This window comes from Blastomyces dermatitidis (genome assembly GCF_000003525.1).
Source record: "Blastomyces dermatitidis ER-3 genomic scaffold supercont1.14, whole genome shotgun sequence".
Lineage (NCBI taxonomy): Eukaryota > Fungi > Ascomycota > Eurotiomycetes > Onygenales > Ajellomycetaceae > Blastomyces > Blastomyces dermatitidis.
In genome coordinates this window covers 512,291-532,219 of record NW_025544787.1, presented here as the reverse complement: position 1 = coordinate 532,219, position 19,929 = coordinate 512,291, and the positions used below count along the sequence as shown (strand labels likewise).

Here is a 19,929-nt window from a genome sequence, read left to right as displayed (position 1 = left end):
CCTCCTTCATGCTTCCTCTCTTTTTTCCGGATTTTCAAGGTATACTCTGCCCAGCATCTCGCTTTATTTACTCTACATTATCACTATTTCTAGGTAGTTAGCAATGAATGGAGATTGATTCAATTCATTTTATTATTGCCCCCTATCACACTGAATTCAAAAACACTTGTGCCCATCAAATCCTAAAAGCTCTCTCTAGCGGCTGTCGCTCCCGTATGCATGGCCCAATGCCAATATCAACACTAACCCTGCTTGCTCCATTCCTATGGCCGGGATCTTCGGGCCGCCAGCTTAAAGCAACAATCACTAGATTGGATGCCTTGTCTATCAACCGTCACAGGAAGAAAGAAGTGCATGAAGATCTCTGTTAGAGGCGGGGAAGCGGGTTGACATTGCTGGTAGCTTTCGTTCGGATCCAACTCTCCTTGTTACATGACATCCATGGATCTTTGATTGCTAAGGATATAGAACTATTGCTGACGTACTCTCTAATTGACTACTACTCTTTGAAGGCTATATAAACCGTAACAATGGCAGACAGGCGCCCTGCGCCCATCACCACCATCACCAAGGTCGCCTATTTCGACACCAAGCGGGCTGCCACCGACATCCCGTACGCGCGGTCATTCAGTTCCTCCCCCTCCTTTGTCGTTTATTCGGAAAAATTCATTCAAGACGTTATCGGCGACAATCCGCTACTATCTCTCGTCTCGTCCCGCAAGGATACAAAGGACCAATTCGCTCACGAAGCCGGCGTATACATCCGCAGCACAAACAGCATCTACTTCACCTCAAACTACCAGACCAGCGACCCCAGAATCGACCTCTACGCCATAACCGCCGATACCTGGCAAATTGAGAAACTCACCTCTAAACCAGGCTTTGACATCGTAAGCCAGCCCAATGGCGCCTGCAATTACCAGGACAAAGTCCTCTACTGCGCGCAGGGCGATATTCATAGGGGAAAGAATGGGGGTGGCAGCAGCCAACCATCCGCCCTCACCCTCGTCGACCCCGTCTCCGGCACCGCAGAGACGCTCCTGAACAACTTCTACGGCCGCGAGTTCTCCTCGCTAAACGACGTGGTCGTCCACCACGGCACGGGCGACATCTGGTTCACGGACCCGACATACGGGTATGAGCAGGCATTCCGCCCGCCACCCGTACTGCCCAAACAGGTCTACCGCTTCCGTCCCTCAACGGGCCAATGCTGGGCCGTCGCGGATGGGTTCGATATGTGTAATGGCCTCTGTTTCAGCCCAGACTACACCCTCATGTATATTACGGATACAGGCTCGATACAGAGTCATGGAGATATACGGGATGGACATAATTTCTCAGTCCGGGGGACATTGCCGGCTTCCATTTACGTTTATGATGTGGTTGAGGCGGGGACGCGATTGGCGAATCGGCGGCTGTTTGCCTTTTGTGATAATGGGGTGCCGGATGGGATTAAGTGTGATGAAAAGGGGTATGTATATTCCGGGTGTGGCGATGGTGTGCATGTGTGGGACACTGAGGGGAGTTTGGTGGGGAAGATCGTTGTTGGGGCAACTACGGCGAATTTTTGCTTTGATGAGGAAGGGATCTGGATGTTTGCAGAGGAGGAGCTGTGGTTTTGTAAGCTGAAAGCTCGAGGGGCGTTGCTGGGGGTAAATTGGAATGGGTGAGTGAAATACTCAAAGAGAAGAGAGAAGGGAAGTGGGCTTTTATGGTCATTAGCTATTTAGTTTGAACAACCCCCGTATTACGGACATTTTCAGCTCAGACAAGACGGTTTTTAACCACCCATCGCTTACAGATTGTAGGCACATTCCATGGCCTAGAATCGTCCTCTTGAAACTATTACTAGCCCAGCCCATTCCGATGCCACAGAGTTAAACCGAATTCAGAAGCTAGAACTAGACAATTACTTTCTAGAAATTTCAGGGTCAATCATTGTAGGTTTCTATGAAAGTATATGATTGTAATATATGCCCGGGTATCGAACTAAATTACTGCGGACTAGGGTACATTAGACTACCTGGATGCGCGAAAGGATCTTCTTAACTTGCCCCTAAAGTAATTCCCATCACTGCCAGTACCTGACGCTGTTTCAGGGGAGATAAACGAGGTTGTCACTATCTTGCACGATCATCTCTTTGAGAACATGATCCAAAACATATCCGCATTTCTCCGCAGGATATTGGAGCAAGTTCACAATTCGAGGGTCTTCGTTGTGTTCGAGGAACATGCAAATTGCGAAACATTCTGAAGAAACCCTGTGATATATCCACCATTGATCCTCCTCGCACATTTTCCCAAGCCAATGGCTTAGTATTAGGAGTGCTCTGGGGTCCTTCTCCTGTAGGAGCTTGGTGTAGACGGGTTCGAGTCTTCCAATGAAGGTTATCAGCTTCCCAAAATTGTTTCTGTCGGCTTTGAGAGGCAACATGGGGCTGAGCATTCGAAGGGGCCAGTGATAGGGGTTGGATTCTTCCGTGGTCGTTTCGTCGATCTCACATAGATCTGCAAGTTCTGGATGCAATCCCTCCCGGCCGGGAGAGTTATTGTTAAAGCTGTGATTCTCATCATCGGATTCCATGAAGGCTTCGAACCAAATACTTTGTTGCAATTGCTGTATGGAGACGGCTTCGAGGATATATCGAAGCCCAGATTGGCCTAACAGCCAGGAGAGTCTCGTAGGGTCCGATGAAAATATCCAAGAATTAGCAGGTTTACACTCCTCTGAGCTGAAAATAATGGTACCCAATAACATGCAAGTTGACATAAGAGGGTCCATATTGTGCTCGTCGATCGGCTTTGAAATTTCCTTGCGGTACAATTTTAACGCATTCTCCCAATGGATTGCTGCGGCTATATCAAATGATTTGTCATGAGGCAGCAAATGGCGGAGGTGTGTTACTGCGACACCAAAAACGGCGTGCATGAGGTATGGGTTCTAATATAAAACAAGTTTTAGTAGCCTGCACGGGAAACGGACGAAACAGGAGATCGATCGCAAAGTACCTGAAAAGCCAATTGCATCATTTTACCGCTCATGACTACCCGATGAGCATCTGACAAGGAAGATGCATGCGCGGCCATAGTTATAAAATGATGAAAAAACTCCACGGTTCTATGGCTTATTGACTTCATCACCGGGAGAAAGGCCTTATCAGTGGACGTATCCAGTTGCAGGACCCGATTGATTTTATCAGCTAAGTCGTCCACAGACATCGAGAACTGCACCGATGAAGGCGGAATATAGGTGCCAGCGGCCATTTGATAAGATTCCCCGTGCGTTATCGGTTGATGCCGCTGGACTGCTAATGCGGAGTAATCACAGCTTACCCCATACATCACACATCTTTGACAATTCGGTTTCGTCTCATCACACTTGAAGCTAGTATCAGCATCTTTTCCATGTGCAAAAGAGCTCAGTGGAACGGATGCATTGGGCTACTCCTGAGCTAATGATGCCAACGAGACATTGAACATACCTTGACTCTCCTTTTCTTGCAATTCAAACATCCAGTTCGAGACTTGCGATGAGGCCGACGGGCATGATAGACGGTTTCCTTAGGTTGTCGAGAAGGTCTATATGGTTCTTTAAAGCGGAAAATTAGCTGGTTTTTGACGAGGCGACTCTCCATTATAGGATGATGTTGGTCACTTCAAGTCCTCAAAAGGGAGTTCTGGCAAACGAGAAGCGATTACAAAGGATGGGAGCAATCAAGGCACCAGATGAAGCGCTCATATCAACTTCCAATATAGGCAGCTAAGAAGTAGTGTTCTGACTCCTGCAAAATGGGTCAAGTACCTTTTCAATGTTCAGAAAGGGGCTATGCTGTGCGCCACTGATACTCTTCTCGTCTTCCTGTCCAAATGTCACCAAAAAGCTGTTGATATCTGTCATAGCCCTCTGTAGTATAATCTGCCTTGCGAGAAACTGGGCCGAATCATGAGCCTGAGTGGAAGCCGGCAGCCTCGCCATTGTAACTGACCCGATGAGCTTCTAGATGCAATCACTCTCACATATCTCGGCCACACGGCCACTAAACTCGTATTCAGTTGTGTTTCTTGTCCAGCTTTTGCAAGGCTTGAAAAATAACAACAACACAGGGAGGCTGAGCCTTTAACTGTAATTTTGTACTAATACGAAAAGGGAAAGGGCTCACTTTTGGGCAGACTGGGCAAAATAGTTTAAATTGACGTTTGTTGCAAATCTGCCCCTCAGGCGGGATTGTAGTTCATACCAGATAGAAAACAATTCGTATACATGGTTTAAAAAGGTTACGTTGCACTCAGCCTCATCCAGAGCTATTTTCTACCTATCTAATTGCTGTTATATATATATATATATTTTAGCATGGAGGGCCCTGCAAGGCGCAAGCACCTGGGACTAGCTTAAGGTACCCCGGCGACGATTTCCGCCGGCAAGGCACGGCTTCTAAGTGGAAGTCCGCCCAACTGAAATGAACTTCTTACAGTCGCGGGTTGGATGATAGCTAACCATCGGAGACAATGGTCTCGCCATGTATGCCCCGCCAGATTGTGTTAGCAGTAAACGTGCACACGACATTCTCCCCGGAATCAGGGAACAGGCCTAGGGAAGTGAAGATTGCTTATTTCTATCTGAACGTACGTGTCCTTTATGGCACGAAGCGGCGAGATAAATTTCTGGTACTTCATTTTATACATGGGGTTTTGCTATATGTTTGGAAGTAAAGGCTTGCGCCATACAGAGCTGGACTTCATTGGATTATTTAATGGTGGCACAACTAATGCAAATGAATGCCTAATCCTCGTATCCCATAACTACCAGTATGATTTTTATCATACTACGTATGCTCCCTCTATTTTTATTGTCACTGTCAACTGTGCGGCTAATCTGGACCATTAGGCTGGGGATGTGCGGCAGGGCTTCACGAACGCAAACATTCGCATTAATGATTATCTTGCTTCTCTCTAGTGACTACGATATACATTGGCTTATATGGAGGTGACCCAACGCTTATTACTGCGGTTGGATATGACGCAGGAGCTAGCATTATCACCACGATGCTTACGAGTAATGGCGGACGTGGCAAGCTGCCATTTTCGAAGGTAAATCTTCCCCTCCTTCATGTCCACCCTTATCACTTCTAATAGAAGCATATTACGTTAATGCGAACTTCTAGGGCGATTTTATCTTCTCCCAATATCATACCACATCGCGGGGTGATTGTCTGCTGCAAGCAAATCTATGAAGATATACTTGAAGTTACAAATTGCGAATTCGATTTCTCTTCTTAAGGATTTTCCTGCGGACAAGATCGTTTCAGCTGTCAACCATGAACTTATCGCTTAAGGGCATAATATCTGCCGTGGCAGGTTAGTCAGGTCAGTCCCAGATAGAGGCTTTGGGCTAATTATTGACGGCGCCTATATTCCCGATACATCCTAGATCTTATATACGCAGGGCCCGTTTTCACCAAGCTATCGCGGTGGAATCTTCAAACACACCCCAAGGAAGCCCATGGGATATCTTCGGACTCTGGGTTCCCAGAGAGGTTTCCTGCACGTGCCGGAGTGATGTTTCCGGATGCAAGTGACGCCACATTCAAGCGAATTCACGATCTATTCCCCGTGCCATTGAACCAACCGGTGGAGACTCTAGCGCGGGACCGGGTCACATCTGCGCTGGCAAATTTGCTAATTGCAGTATGAGCAGGCCTCCTGCATGTAAACCAAAGAACCACACCGACTAAAGATGAGGACGTCGCCCTTCAATTCCAATCGTACATTCGGAGATTCGTTACTGGAACTGGTGCTGAATTACCTATATATCTGGGCTCGTCTGGCTGGCCTCCCGACAAGCGGCTGATATTATAATCGTGAAGGCGGAAGCATTGGAACTTACCCGCGACTCGTGGAATGCTCATGGAATCAATGAAACATTGATAGATACTGCCTCTAGACTTTGAGAGTGGAGCGTGAGACGGTGGAGCTGTATCTGCCTCGTGTGCATGAAATTACGAGTGGCGAATATTACCGAAGACAGACCGAGACAACAATGATATTGAATGCTAATTATAGCGTTAATTTCTATATTATCATATCATTTCCGTCGACATTCGAGTGAGCGACATTCACCCAAAAAAAAAGGGGGGGAGTTGGTGGTCGAAAAAGGGGGTGGCGCGAACCATGACACTTTCTTAGTTATTATTTTGTGTCTCAAGGTATGCCCAGAGTACTGCAAACACGGCACAGTGGTAGAGTGGTTAATACGTGAGACTCGAATTCTCCAAATGTGGCTAGTTCGCATTTGGTAAGCTTTAGACCATCTCATGCCTTCGGGCGCGTAGGTTCGAATCCTGCCTGTGTCGATTCTTTTTTTTTTTCTGCATGAGTGTTTTCCTTGTTGACTCTGAACCTACTTTCATCTCTACTACTATATTGCTAGAATCAAATCAAAGATGAAGGAAGAAACAGTCAATTAATCAGATATTGAACAAAGCTTAGAAGAAAACAGTAAAAATTAAAAATTAAAGTTAAATAAATAGTCTTCAATTATTAATAATATAATAGAATTTTACAATTTCAATTCTTATTTGAAATTATATTGTTTTGAAATTTTAATTAAAATTCTAGAAGAGCATCAAAAAAAAAAAACATACAACAGCCGGGATTCGCTGGTGGTCACCCACCCAACTACTAACCGGCCGGCGAGTGGCTTAAGTACGGCTGAGCGGACGGGAAGCCCTGCTTTCCACTCCCTATGGTCGTATGTGTTTGTCCACCAAATGATTACCCCATTTATATCATAATGAATCTTTTGAAGAATGAAAATTTTTACACCTATTTTTCTATTTATATATGAAATATATAAAAGATAACTAAGTACTCCGTATATTAGATATTACGGACGGACTCAGGTTTATTCTTTTTCTTTTATTTACCAAGGTCCAATACGGATCTCAGTATTTTGTCAATATTTTTAATTTAGTTTGCGCTGAGCCCAGCCCGTTTCCTGAACATTTATTTGTCCAATATGAGGTATCAAGGATGAGTATTGACATTTGAGGCATTTATCAGAGAATGGCATATCTACAAATCATGAATTCCCCCAGGTTATCAAAGTATTGTGACCCTGTCAAGCTCTGATAGATCCATCAGTCAGTGTCTTCATAAAGGGGGCTGGGGAAAGAAATTAGCTGTTTAGTGGCTAGCCTTCTTCAGACTTTTCAACAAATCTTAATTCTAACCCATTCATTGCTCCATACCTAGCGACTTTGTCTGCCAGACATGAAAAAACATCATCTCACTACCTCCACGGAATTGATATACAAAAATTGTACCCATAACACCTGGGCAGCATTATCGGGAAGCGCTCTTCTACTCCGTTCCATGTCTGTAAAATGCGGCTGCATGAGAGCTTCTAGCACCATAGGCAAGGTTGGCGGGTCTTGCGTAGGCAGGCCATTGTCTCTCGCCGGGACGCTTATACCTCCGTCTATCGCCATTGCATCGTGATCTTGGAAGCGCTCCGGAACCTAGGAAATGGAGCACCATTGTGCGCACCCACAAAGGGTGGTGTAGTTGGACCAAATGCGTTTCGAGTCTGAATACGGGTCCTGCAGGATGTATCTGCTCGTAGCGGTCCCCTCTACCAGGATGATATGCTACGTTACTTGAAGTAATACCGGGGGAGGGAAGCGAGCGGATAGAGACGATAGGATTGAACATGAGGTTGGTATGCGAAGAGACATTAGGCTTTTACGAGGTGCGTCTTTCCTCGCTTTCTAGATGCTTCACCGAGGCCTGCGTTGTGGAAATGCGGGGGATGCTCAGGTTCGCCTTGATTAATTCCAGGCTTCAAGGCTTGAAGAGTTCTAACGTGACGAAGGCCACACAGCTCGTGTGAAGACTCACTCCCATGGAACGCACAATGGGAACGGTAGCATCATTTCATCATCCCAATTCTCTTGAGCACACACATCCGCCAAACCCTTCGAGCTCTTCGCCATCCGAACCACCCGCATCCACAGCCGTCAGTGAAACAGTGCGCCAGAATCCTGAGAAAAAGGAAAGGACCAACAGGATCAGAGCGGAAAAATCACTGTCAAACTCTAATTACGAGGTTGCCAGCCGAATGCCAAAAACCCACGAGGATTACATTTGCAGGGTGCAATTAATAGTGGCCCATGTCTCATTAGCTCATCCTCTACATTCAACCCCCGCTACCAATTCTTCAGGCGGTTCCAGGTCGTGCTCGGGGGAACAAAGGCACTAAAAGCTCCATGGGTCGCGGTGCAATACCCCTCCTCAAAATGGAAAATACATGGGGAAAAAAATGAAAAAAAATAGCATGAAGCGAAAAGGAAAAATGCACTGGCTGTGATTTAATTATTGGGACAAATGCCACGCTTCTCCTTTTTGTTGGGCTTTTCTTTCTGCGGATTAATTAAAGGTAAGGGCGAATACCCCTCGAGACTCTTTGTTTCAGCGACATGCTCATGCACAACAACACCCTGCATTTCCGTTCATATGAAAAGATGCATGGAAGCGGTGACACCCGATGATTTGCAACTATAATGCATTCCATTGGGGCTACCTATGCGCGACTTAAAAGGAATGGAAATGAGGAAATTTTACGTTAAATTGGATTCTTAGGCACATCAAATGGCTGCTCATTGATTCATCAACCGGCAATAATGAAGCAACAAAGTGGGACAGATAAATACATCAAACCGGGGCACAGGATCCATGCCAGAGTCGAACGGGCAAACTATGAAAAGTGAGCGTGCAGCATATTCGCCGCTGAATATAAAAAAAACCCCACTGCTCCCACTAGAAAGAAAGCGTTATGCTCTAGACGAAAATCACATGGCCAAAGAAGGGAGTCATATGGAAGTTTGGCTGATCAGGCGGGCTCCAAGCACCCAGTTTTTGATCCGGGAATGTCTCCGGGGAGGTGATGGTGCGGAAGAAATTCATCCGCCAGCACGTGCCTTGAAGACCTCTCTCGGGCACGTTAAAGAGCGCAAGCGGGATCTGGACTTCAGACTTCCAGGTCTTCGCTCTGCGATTGAGTGTGGTTTCGGCAAACATCTCGTTCCCGAAGGGATCAGAAATGAAGGCATGATCCAGGGGGGTGTTTGGTGCGCGCACACGCGAGGGATTGTAAATGAACGACTGGTAGGTGACGTTATTCGGGTTTACTTCGAATTCGAGGTATGTCTGCGGTGCGTCGTCGCCGCGCTGTATGAACGCCTCCATCACTGAATACTTCCAGATGTCGTCGTTGGTGCCCTGTTTGGGGTCGAAATGGAAATCCTTCTCATCGTATGCCGTGAAGGTCAGATGGAGCATGGGGGAGATTTTGGAGGTTTCACTGCTATAGCAGAGGTCGACTTGAGTCTTCGGGAATTTCAATCCCTCGGGGACTGACTTGTCGAAGACGACCTTGCCTTTCCTCGGACATTCGGGAACCGTGACAGATGGAAGTTTTTGATCGCGACCGTGATCGCTCAGGACTTCTGCGTCTACAGAAACGGTCATTGCCGCCCCTAGGGCGCAGAGGAGGAGGGAGTTGAGGAGCATTATTGTAGCTGAGTGGATATATGTAACCAGAGTGATGGATTCTGGAAGGTGCTGAAGTGACAGGAGGCCGATGAGATGAAAAAAAAAAAGAACTTGCTTTCAGTTCCCGGACGGGCTGTCTCATATATATAGCGCCAGGTAACGAGCTCTTATTGCATGCTGATCCCAAAAGCAAGCGTGGAATATTAAATCCGGGCCTCTCCTTTGTCAACGTTACAGGGTTCTGTAGTGTAGTGCGGCAAGACACAAGGTGCATACATACAGAGCGATTGCATGTAGCATAGAGCAACGCGGATTTCGACTCAAGGCATAACTGTCTGATAGCCTTCCGCAGCATGGCACTATATCCCGCCACAGCCGGGACAAACGGTTGTGGAGCCGTTCGTGGCTTGAGGTGTTGTCTTGACTGTGTTTTTATACGGGGTAAAGTAGCATCCATATCCATCTCGGCCAGCTCCAACTTATACCTCTGGAGCCTGCGGCGCTGCCAATGGATGCTATGTTCCGCGTTGAATGTAACTTCAACAAACGTGAGAGAGGGAGTTCTCCCCAGTGGTCTAGTGTCTACTTTTGTCGGGCAATGGCTCGCCTTGTCTTTCCCTCCTTCTCTCTCTCTGTATATCCGCCAGGGAAGAACTTCATAACATTCAAGATTCCGGTTCTGGCTGATTTCACCTGAATGCAATGTGCATACGGAGTACAGAGTACATGACACACAGTATTATGCAAAATGTAATTAGCACATTCATCTCAAGATAAACTAACTATATGATGAGCCAGGGTCAATTGTTAATGGCTCAGCGAGGCAAATTCCTCAGCTCCTGTATTCAGACTGCATATCTAGAGCATCCTCTCTGCATACATACATACATAGTTATGTGATCTGAAAATTTATCCAATATGATAGGTAATTTTCTCATTATTGGCTAGAATAGTGTTTGCACATCCAGCTAGTGTTGATCACATCTTCTCTTCTGAATTCTAGTATGGCTCTAATGTATGAAGTTACTTCGCAGCATTCCTCGTACATCTTCATGATACTGATAATACTGCCTGCTTGGTCCCCTTTTCCCTTTTTCCCTTTTACAAGATGTAGTTCAAAAAATGGTAAAGGATTATCAAAATAAATACTCTACAGGATCAATTTGTGTTGAACAAAAAAAAAAGAACTCGGAAAGAAAATTGGTTTAGATATAAATAAACAGACAAACTAAAAAAAAACAAGCCGCGATGTTAAAAAACACTTTCTAAGTGATTTTACATAGAAGGTCGACCAATTTTATATCAGTAACCTGCTGTTCTCAAGTTTTTATGCTCAACTATGATGTGGTGTAAGCTTATGCTTGACTAAGTGGAGATATATTTCTTTATATGATAAGCTGTTGAAGCCCCTGTTCCTTTATGTTTGATCCCTACCTCTTATTAGTAAATGAGCATTGGTGATAATAATAGTATATTTAATAATAATAAATGATAATACAACAGCGCAGAGATTAATGAATTGCTTAGCAAAAAAATGCTTATAAAGAGTTGTGAAAAACTGCAAGTTGAATTTTTTTTTTTTTTTTTTAAACAAGAAAACCCTGATGATAACCCCCTCATTCAAATCATTGAATTATATATTAAAAAAGTTAGCTCCCTTGCACGTTGTTAAAATTTGCTCTCTGGTATCAAAACTTCAGATAACTAACTGTGCGCCTCCCAACTGCATCATATTTCTGCTCGTTCCACTTATCTAGTCTGAGATGTCCATCTGAGCGTCCTTTCTTATGAATTCTTTAACTGTCATCTTTTTACATAGATATAGCTATCCCCTACCTTATATGCCTCGGTATCAGCTAACGAGAACATAGGGAAGCCCGCGTCACTTATCCATATCAAAACCTGGTGAGAAACCGAGCGGAAGAAGTTCGGACATACTGCGTAAATGCAAGCGGGGCCCCCCCACCTATGCCGCTTTCTATAGATAGCAGCGGATATAGAGAAACCAGCTCCGCCGCCTCAGCTTCCGGAACGGCCATGGAGGGGATGTCGAAAGCGGTGCAGGGGGTTTGTTTCCACGCTCATTTTGTGCTTCGGAGCTCTCGGCGTGTGTGAATTTCGTAACAGCGTCGTGGGGAGGGAGAATCCTGGGAAAAGGGGCCTCTTTTTGTAAGGTACGAGGATCATAGAGGTCTGCGCAGTTTGAGGCCATGCATGGTTGTTCGCGGTCAAAGCGGATCGAGACACATGACTAATGTAAAACTAGGACAGTTTGAGCGGACGAGAAGCCTTGACTACTGGACCGACCATAATCATGAGAACAGGTACTGCATCTACCGATGTAGATATGAAGTTGATGAAGTATTCTGAGCACTCTTGTTGCATCATCGCTCTCCCGATTATTATCTTTGGTGGCGGAACAAGTAGGAACATCAACTTCTTTTGCCGCATTATTATCATCCATCGCTCTAGATCGCGTCGACGCAAAAAATCACATCCGGATCGTTCGACACGGAGTTGTCGGATCCTCATGTGGATGCCTCCTTGTTGAATGGACAAGGTATGAAGGACATGCAGCAGTCAACATAAGATCCGATACAACGGGTATTCAGGCGAATTTATTTTTTGGCTCCTGTGTATTTGCAAAATTCATATTGAAACTCAAATATTTCGGGATTGCGACCTGTATCGCGCTGTTAATCACAAAACCACATTTTGCAATCTCCCAGTCATTTATTTCTGGTTATCGGGTGATGAGATATCGTACTGCGACCTCACTTCTTGCAAAAGAAAACGTTCAGCCCATACCAATATGTCTAACACCCGAAAGTCTCCTGTTTCAAGTACACGGACCAGAACGAAAGACCGTGATGAAAACGGAGAAAGCAAAGGCCGACGTTTGAAATCTGGCTGTTTTGAAGAAAAGAAAAGGCGGAATGTAGTGAGTGATGAGAATTATATACCTGCTTTCCCATCGGTAGGTCTTTTAGTGGAAGGTTTCACAGAAGTTTTAATCTGGACCTCGAGATAAAATTGCTGTAGGAAACATGATACGATGACATGATGTATTTGGGGCCACTCGGGAAGAAGCTCCATACGGCTATTTGGCAGGCCGTTAGCCACGAAAAGCCCTGGATGTCTCAAGGTTGAATATTGTGGTAGTCACAGACAAGTCCCTTTTAAGCTGTTGTTCATTTCTGGAGCTGCGTTTAAATGAAACCAACGGCTTGCGCAATCCATGAATAGGGGTGGTGTGGCACCTAGAGGACATCTGATATTTGATATACCTAGAGTGGATGGAGTATGCACCAAATCCCACTCGTTCGTATGAGAATATGGGTCCGTAGCATGTTTCGTTATCATCCTTTATGATGCCCAGGTAAGGAATATGAACAACCGACTCTTCTGTTCCCCTTCACGTCTTGTCATAAAGTCTTAGTTCAGATGGGCGAAACATTCTGTTCAATATTCCATCGGTGGCCTTATGTTACTCAACCAGGGGCTCAGGAGCGGTCCCTATTCCAGGGGTTAATTGAGGACGAATGACGGAGAAGGTTGGATAAAGAGGAGTATCTACCCTTGTTCACGCTGGTGACGTCTCAAGATTTCATAGAATAAGTCACTAACACGAGCTAAGACCCAGGTTTCATTGATAGCATGGTTCACTTGTGACCCTGAGTTTGTTAGTCATTATAGATGTGTATATATGAAAAAGATATTCAGGCTCAGTTCAATGATTAATAGCGAGAGTCAAGCCATTTCAAATCTGCGCACAATCAAACTGGGGAATTTTGTCACACCTTGCCTTTTGTCTATGCGTGAGACCAAGCTAAAGATTTATATGACTTGGAATGGACCTTACCACAATCTCCTTGCTGAAAAACTCTTGTTCAACAGCTTTCAAGGCTTGGTGTATCAATTATCTTCTTAGAGACTTAATTGAAGACCTCCTAAAACCTAATCTCATGTAGGGAATTTCTTGTATCACGTTGTGAATGAAAACTTGCTGATCGAATAAAGTAAATGGAATATGCTTCGATTACTTTAAATAAACAAATCCCTCATTCACAGCTGAACGAGATTATAAGGAAAGATAGGTCCCCGTGAAGCGATGGTGCAAAGCTCAGTTTCTCAGGTTTCAAGGGGCAAAGGCAGACACGGAATGAAGCTATCAAGATGCATAGTCGGCATCATGGTGTGTCAGAATCAGGGTCGTATTTCTATTCTAGAGAAGGCACTAGATATAGAATCTGCTTGGGAGCAAGCATATGTTTCATTGCAATGGTCCCGATGGTAGAGGTTATTCTACCAGTTGGGAATGGAATTCCGCCTTGAATATGACTGAGCTTCAAGAAGGTAGATATGGATTTTTGCAGAAAAGTGGTCTCTGTAATAATTTCTCATATCTCTCTGAATACAATCTTGAGCATGTTAGAGGCAAGCCCATGAATCGTCTTATTTTGCAATATTGGAAGCATGGCATTGTAGGCATGTACATGTATGTACATGTACATGTACCTGTAGTTACCACAGCTACATGTAATGTAATATACACATAAGCTTGGAACGATAGAAGTATTTCGTAAGAGAGAAGTATTGCAGTTTCGATCACTCCTGCAAGCGAGATGCTTCAATCACGGCTTCAACATGGAACAATGGCAAAGGAAATGTCCTAGGATGAGTTGCCCGACAAGTCAAGATCGCTAGATCCTCGAGTCAAGTCAATAATTAGTATTCGCCATCAATGGGATTGTTTATTCTGTTTGCGTTGCGTCTTTCAATATCAGCCAGGTCAACTATCCTCTAATTCTTCCCTCCGCCAGAAAGACAATAATAGAAGGAATTGCAAAGCCTTTCGAATCAAACGAAAATGGCGACGACAATAAGAATATTTCTTCATTCGGGCTCCATTCTTTTTTGCGAAGCCCGAGCCCGTGAGATTTCCATATACAAAGCATGTGGAGCGCTGTACGAGCACCGCCTAAAGATCAGCAAATGGCGGGCGGCGATTCCCCGAATACGTACCTATCTCGTTTGTTCGCACTTCAACCTGTCCCTGTGAATAATATCTGGATTCCTCCCTCCCGTAACTATTTCATTTTGTTAGGCTGATTTGAATGGAATTGTCGAAAAAAACGCTCCCAGCGCTCGGGCATTGTTTTCGTCACTTCGTCGGCATCACGAGCGCCCAGTTGAAAGAATTCCATGAAACGAGCGGATTGATGCATTTTTTTCCTATGCTTAAAACATGAAAGCCCAAGAAAACACCATCGGCAACCGCCTAGCCGCTGCACCCAGGCAGGTATGTATCATGGTCAAGATACAATGGAAGAGCGGAGGAGACAAGAAATAAAAAGGCGCCAAAGAAAGAGGCAAAGATAGAGAGTTTCCCACCAAAGATCTTGCTCAAACAATGTTCACAATCTATCAGCCACCGTCTAACCCCCCCCCCAGTCAATCTGTCCATAGCTTAACGAATATTCAGCGTTTACATCGCCAACTTCCCACGTTGTCCACAGCTTCCACGCCGGGATTCGTTGGCGATATCTCTGCCAGCCCAACACTTTCCCTTGCATAGATCCATAGATCCATAGATCCAGGGATAGATCCAGCTGAATGAATTTCAGTACGGATCCATACCGTCGCTCTCTTTCTCTCTATGGATGAGAGACAACAAAACGGCAAATCCCCATCGTGATCATCTTCATCTTCGGGATCAAAAAATAATAAAATAAAATTAAAATTAAAAAAATAAAAAAAAAGGGCGAAAAAAAAGGTCGAAAAAAAAGGACGAAACAAAAGGGACGAAGAACGCCCCCGTTGCCGTTCCAAGACCAGCGATCCCTGCCTTGGCTTGATCCACGATTCCCTAGCCTTTGATCCCGAGAGTCCGTCGCTTGTTGCCCTTGTTCCTGAATAAAAATCCCTGTTCACGGCGGCGGGTGCCAAAGCCAGACAGGGGGGACGAATTGGTAAAGTTATGTGAAAAGATAGATTATTGGCTGGAAATTGGAAATCGCTGGGGAAGGAATGGGAAATGGTAAGACCCAAGGTCAGGCCAGGTTTCCCTTTGGTTTCGATCGGGGGATAATATATAACTATATATATATTTTCTTTTTTTCCTGTATCTGGCTTCATCCGCGATGCATTGTGTGCCGTACGCTAAGCTAAGTACTCCGTATGTACTCTGTATTCAGGTTATGCAAAAAAGAAGGACCCCTTTTTACAAAACATGAAATGCAATCAAAAATATTATTACATTGAACCCCCGGTGAAAAAAAAGTGCTTACCCGAGTAGAATTGGAGGGGTAAAGTTGTTATTTCAATTTATCCTCCGCCAAAAGTCGAGTACCAAACAAAAGGGTGCTTGATGTCCAACGAATAGAAAAAGAAGTCCCGATATTGAGTGAGAAGAATGTTCGAAACAGGAATTTTCACGTCTCGAAAAAATGTTCAAACAAAAAAAATAAAAATAAAAAAAAATAAAAAAACGTGTATGTATAACAAAAACCTGTGTAAAAGTGGCCGCCCAAATGGCCGCCTCTGGCCATCCTCATCATCCTCATCCTGGCAAGGTGCCATCAACACCCGCCCAGCCCACCCAGGCTCCAGCCAGCCTGGGCCAGGGCTGAACTAGCCCGAACGTACGTACGTGCAGATCGTTATCTTCTTGGAATCCTGACTCGGCAAGCTGGAAGGGCAGTTTCCTTCGAACGCGCGAAAAAAAGACATGGTGAGAGGAGAGAGAAAAAGAAGCAAAAACTCTGTCATGTCACACATGGAAATCACATCACGTTATCACGTTGTTGGTTCCAAGGTTTGCTGAGTCTGACATGATCAGCATTGGAGAATGATGGTATGTGCTGTGCTGTGCTGGTTGGTTGTTTTTGTCTCATTTTCTTTCTTTCCTTTCTTTTATTTATTTAATTTTATTTTTTTAACACTCGATTTTATTTGGTGCTATTTCTGCTCTTGAACCCCCCCCGTGACAGGAAGAGAAAAAAGATGAGAAAAGATGATGCCAGCTTGCCTCCAGCGGTACTTCGTAACTACCTTGTCTTTGATTCATCTATTCGCTCAGCAAGAAACTAAGGAGATATGGCGAGGAGAAAATCATGGAACATCATATCATTATTACTCAACTGACTGAACGTGCTGTTGTTTTTTATTGCCTTCAATTAGGGACTGGAGTTGTGGATTCCTCCTCACCGCTTTCTCATATTAGACGGACATTAGACGGACTTTTGTATCAACGACTGCACACACAAAATACTAAAATCCTAGTTGCCAATTACAGTACAATGTGGATTTTCATAACTAACTCTTTTGAAGGTTTAATAACAATCAAATCTGATATCTTATAAAGCAGATCACTCTGAGTATACTTCAATCCAAGAACCGTTATAACCTTCTAGAAGGCCTAGCCTAGGTAGGGCTGAAAGGTCAGGTGACTCGATAGCTAATTACCTCTTTGGGAAGCTCTCCGTTCTCTCCACTTCTTGAGCTCAACTTTTGGCCCTGTGTTATGCCATCTCAAAACTATCCTCCCAATGCAAGCAGCTTCACCTCCTTGTGAATGATAATATCTGTCTAGCCCTACCTTCTTAAGATATATCCCATCCCCCGACTGCTGAAATGACCTCTTCGTCAAAGATACCTAAGACGGCTACGATGCCGTCTGTCTGGCAAGCTACCGCCGCCCTCCCCAAGCTTCCCAAAACCCTCCTTCCAACCGTTCTCAGTCCGCCCCTGAACAGGACTTTGAATGAAAAATCTCATCGACGAATGTAATAAAATGAGCCGCGAAGAACTCATAAGCAATCTTGCGAAGAAAAATATATCGGCTATTTGGCCACGTCCCTCTCATTTTCTCATCCGTCGTTGACTGAATGATGCCAGTGTCGGATCAATGCATCCCATGTGATAATGGTGAAGATATTGAGTATGAGGCGTAGCTCTGGTAGAGGTTATGCTTTCTTTTTCATTTCCTCTTCACTTCCAGTTGTGTTTCCCTCCGCAATGCGGTTTCTGACATGACTTTCTATATAACACAATAATATGCTTCCCTTGTTCTTTATTTGTTCTCCTGATTCTTGAATCAGAATTCAAATTCAACACGTCTGGAAAACGATCAGTGCAGCCTCTACTGGGTAGCATGCTTCAAGTATCGCTACCCAATTACATTCTTCGGAGCGCCGTTACCCAGCCGAAATACGGTCGAAAATGTTCCTCGTGACAGAGCTACAGGCAACCTATAGTAGGCTCATGGTTGCACGGATTTCGCTATTCATGTGCTTCCTTACTAGACTCCGACGAGCTAGAAAGCTTAGCATTTTTGCAAAACCTTCATGGCCACCGGACGAGTTTCAGGGCTGATAGCTGGTATCATTATTCTTGATTCATCAGCGCAAGCTGCTTTCCACAATATCAACAATGAAGCACCTATAGGACACTGGGGGCAGAAGAGCTCGATCACCACCTGGCTAACTGGTAGTTAGGGGGCTGAACCATTCCATACAACCTACATAGTAGAGTTGTTTTAAATGATAAATTATTGCTATCTGTGCTCTTTGTTATGTATTCTCAGCTTGACATTTTATTTTTACCCCCTTCAAATCTGAATTCTAAAGATTATTAAACTTCATATCAACAGATGTGATTCTCTGTTGTCACATTCTTAGTAGCCTGTGTTTGTTGATGAGATAATATCAAGATCTTGAGACAGGAAGCTTGATTCGCTGAATGAATTCAAGATGAGAGGTTTCAAGAAGAGATAGCTAGCTGGTTTGAATGACTTCGGAGATCTTTCTCTGACTTATGGAATACATGTTCTCTACATGATCATTATAGAAGCATATCATAGCAGATGATAACTACATCTAAGGAAATCACCTAACTTAATCCAAGCACATTAAAATAAATAACAAAAAATGGCAGTGCAAAGCGGAATGTTCCCATGTTCTTGGCTCTATATGTAACGTAACCCTGATGATGTCCTCTCTTTCTAACCTAGGTACTAACGCTAGCCTCCAATTCCAATCTTCGTGGGTAGAAGAGAGTTTTGCGGGGATTTTTTTTTTTATTAACTAGTTAAGAAATGATTATTATTAACTTATTATTTCCCCGTGGGAAGGGAAAACAGGGTCAAGAAACGGCCCATGGACGAAAGGCTCTTATGTTACGATTAACTAAAACAGAATCCCGATCGGCTGGCTGCGGGGGGCCCGGGGGGGGGGGGGGGGGAAAGGAAAAGGAAACCCAACCACCCCAATGGAAATTTGAAACCCAAAAAAAAATTTTTTTTTTTTTTTTTTCCCCACCCCAAAGTCTCTCCCCAGGGTCCCCTATTTCTTTGGGGGGGGGTTTTAAAAAAAAAAAGAGAGGATGAAAATTTTTTTCCCCCCCCCCCCCCCCCCCCCCTCATCAATTAGTTTATGTGTATGTCCTGTACGGAGTACTCCTCTCAGAAATGTACGCATTGTATGTTACTGCAAACTAACTAGCATTGCAGAGATTAGTGGGACTTCTTGTACCAAATCAAGAATTTCTTGACAAGATAAAAAATATATATATTCCCACAAACAAAACCCCAAGCGCAGTATGACACATAACTACATAATAATAGATGGTTTGTCTGTGTGTGTGTTGAAAAAAGGGTAGAGCACCCTTTTCCCCATGCAACGTTAAACCTAGTAGTTATGCAACAGGGACGGGCGGTTGCAGGGCTTGTGCTGTACAAGGGAGGGGTAAGGAGGAGAGGAGGGGATTTATTTGGCAAGGATATGGATGTATGTACACCACATACTATGCCTAAGCAAGGTATGTACAGGAACATGGATGGGATGGCCCGGCCATGAGCAAACCAGCATAGACTTGAACATGGGCATTGGCAAAGAGTGAATCCAAGGCACGAGCCTGCTCACACCTTGGATACATACATGCCTGGGTGCAAGGAGGAAGTAGAAGAGGAGGAGGAGGAGGAGGGGGAGACTTCTATGTTATTCCAGGAAATATATCGCGATATGTATCATCCAACCTCACCTCGCGATACCAATAAAAATAAACATAAAAACCATCTGGGGAGATCGTGCAATAATAATGCACATGTACATGTACATGTACATTGTACATTGTACATTATTACATAGATTTGTGGGCAGCAGCGGGGAGAGACGAACCCAGCGAGCGCACAGACTCGTCCTAGGCGGAAACTTTACACTACGGACGGAGTACATGGACCATGGCTGGGCATGAATAATACTCCGTAATATTAATCATGATGGACGGCGGACGGGTGGGGACTGACTTGACTGGTCGATGCTACATGTACAGTACAGTGTACAGTAGTACATGTACATGTACATGTACAGGATAGAAGAA

General features: G+C 44.6%; 5 protein-coding genes and 2 non-coding genes across 8 annotated transcripts; 3 read left to right on the top strand and 4 right to left on the bottom strand.

The window, feature by feature from the left end:
• Positions 1 to 530: 530 nt before the first annotated feature.
• Positions 531 to 1,670, top strand: BDCG_09206 (AkeP protein; the record flags this gene model as incomplete). Its single annotated transcript, XM_045424995.1, has 1 exon — positions 531 to 1,670. One exon carries the CDS (start codon positions 531 to 533, stop codon positions 1,668 to 1,670), a length of 1,140 nt encoding a protein of 379 aa, XP_045273582.1.
• BDCG_09205 lies at positions 1,120 to 4,312 on the bottom strand. Of its 2 annotated transcripts, XM_045424994.1 has the most exons (4): positions 3,803 to 4,312; positions 3,483 to 3,589; positions 3,010 to 3,378; positions 1,120 to 2,941 (listed from the first exon to the last, which is right to left on the bottom strand). In XM_045424994.1, exons 3-4 carry the CDS (start codon positions 3,340 to 3,342, stop codon positions 2,096 to 2,098), a joined length of 1,179 nt encoding a protein of 392 aa, XP_045282848.1. In that variant the 5' UTR covers positions 3,343 to 3,378; positions 3,483 to 3,589; positions 3,803 to 4,312; the 3' UTR covers positions 1,120 to 2,095. The 2 variants fall into 2 exon arrangements, with proteins under 2 accessions (XP_045282848.1, XP_045282847.1); XM_045424993.1 differs by having other exon boundaries at positions 1,589 to 2,941; positions 3,483 to 4,312.
• BDCG_09204 (carboxylesterase) lies at positions 4,177 to 6,492 on the top strand. The gene is made up of 3 exons (XM_045424992.1): positions 4,177 to 5,088; positions 5,163 to 5,355; positions 5,429 to 6,492. Exons 2-3 carry the CDS (start codon positions 5,316 to 5,318, stop codon positions 5,689 to 5,691), a joined length of 303 nt encoding a protein of 100 aa, XP_045273581.1. The 5' UTR covers positions 4,177 to 5,088; positions 5,163 to 5,315; the 3' UTR covers positions 5,692 to 6,492.
• Positions 6,228 to 6,350, top strand: BDCG_17933. The gene has a single exon. It is a non-coding gene; the product is annotated as a tRNA-Ser (tRNA).
• Positions 6,493 to 6,634: 142 nt separating the features above from the next.
• Positions 6,635 to 6,750, bottom strand: BDCG_17932. Its single transcript, XR_006700915.1, has one exon. It is a non-coding gene; the product is annotated as a 5S ribosomal RNA (ribosomal RNA).
• Positions 6,751 to 7,280: 530 nt separating this feature from the next.
• BDCG_17931 (uncharacterized protein) lies at positions 7,281 to 7,487 on the bottom strand (the record flags this gene model as incomplete). Its single annotated transcript, XM_045426973.1, has 1 exon — positions 7,281 to 7,487. The coding sequence occupies one exon, from the start codon at positions 7,485 to 7,487 to the stop codon at positions 7,281 to 7,283; it is 207 nt and encodes a 68-aa protein (XP_045282846.1).
• Positions 7,488 to 8,100: 613 nt separating this feature from the next.
• BDCG_09203 (uncharacterized protein) lies at positions 8,101 to 10,166 on the bottom strand. Its single transcript, XM_045424991.1, has one exon. It carries the CDS (start codon positions 9,565 to 9,567, stop codon positions 8,836 to 8,838), a length of 732 nt encoding a protein of 243 aa, XP_045273580.1. The 5' UTR covers positions 9,568 to 10,166; the 3' UTR covers positions 8,101 to 8,835.
• Between the last annotated feature and the right edge of the window lie 9,763 nt (positions 10,167 to 19,929).

What these genes read in the sequence shown, in the direction of transcription:
- BDCG_09205 (XM_045424993.1), bottom strand. Translation starts at nt 3,635, where the DNA reads ATGGAGAGTCGCCTCGTCAAAAACCAGCTAATTTTCCGCTTTAAAGAA. An exon ending in GCAAGAAAAGGAGAGTCAAG is followed by an intron (nt 3,379 to 3,482) that starts GTATGTTCAATG and finishes ACTAGCTTCAAG; the next exon opens with TGTGATGAGACGAAACCGAA. An exon ending in TGATGCAATTGGCTTTTCAG is followed by an intron (nt 2,942 to 3,009) that starts GTACTTTGCGAT and finishes GTTTTATATTAG; the next exon opens with AACCCATACCTCATGCACGC.
- BDCG_09204 (XM_045424992.1), top strand. Translation starts at nt 5,316, where the DNA reads ATGAACTTATCGCTTAAGGGCATAATATCTGCCGTGGCAG. An exon ending in CATAATATCTGCCGTGGCAG is followed by an intron (nt 5,356 to 5,428) that starts GTTAGTCAGGTC and finishes GATACATCCTAG; the next exon opens with ATCTTATATACGCAGGGCCC.
- BDCG_09203 (XM_045424991.1), bottom strand. Translation starts at nt 9,567, where the DNA reads ATGCTCCTCAACTCCCTCCTCCTCTGCGCCCTAGGGGCGGCAATGACC.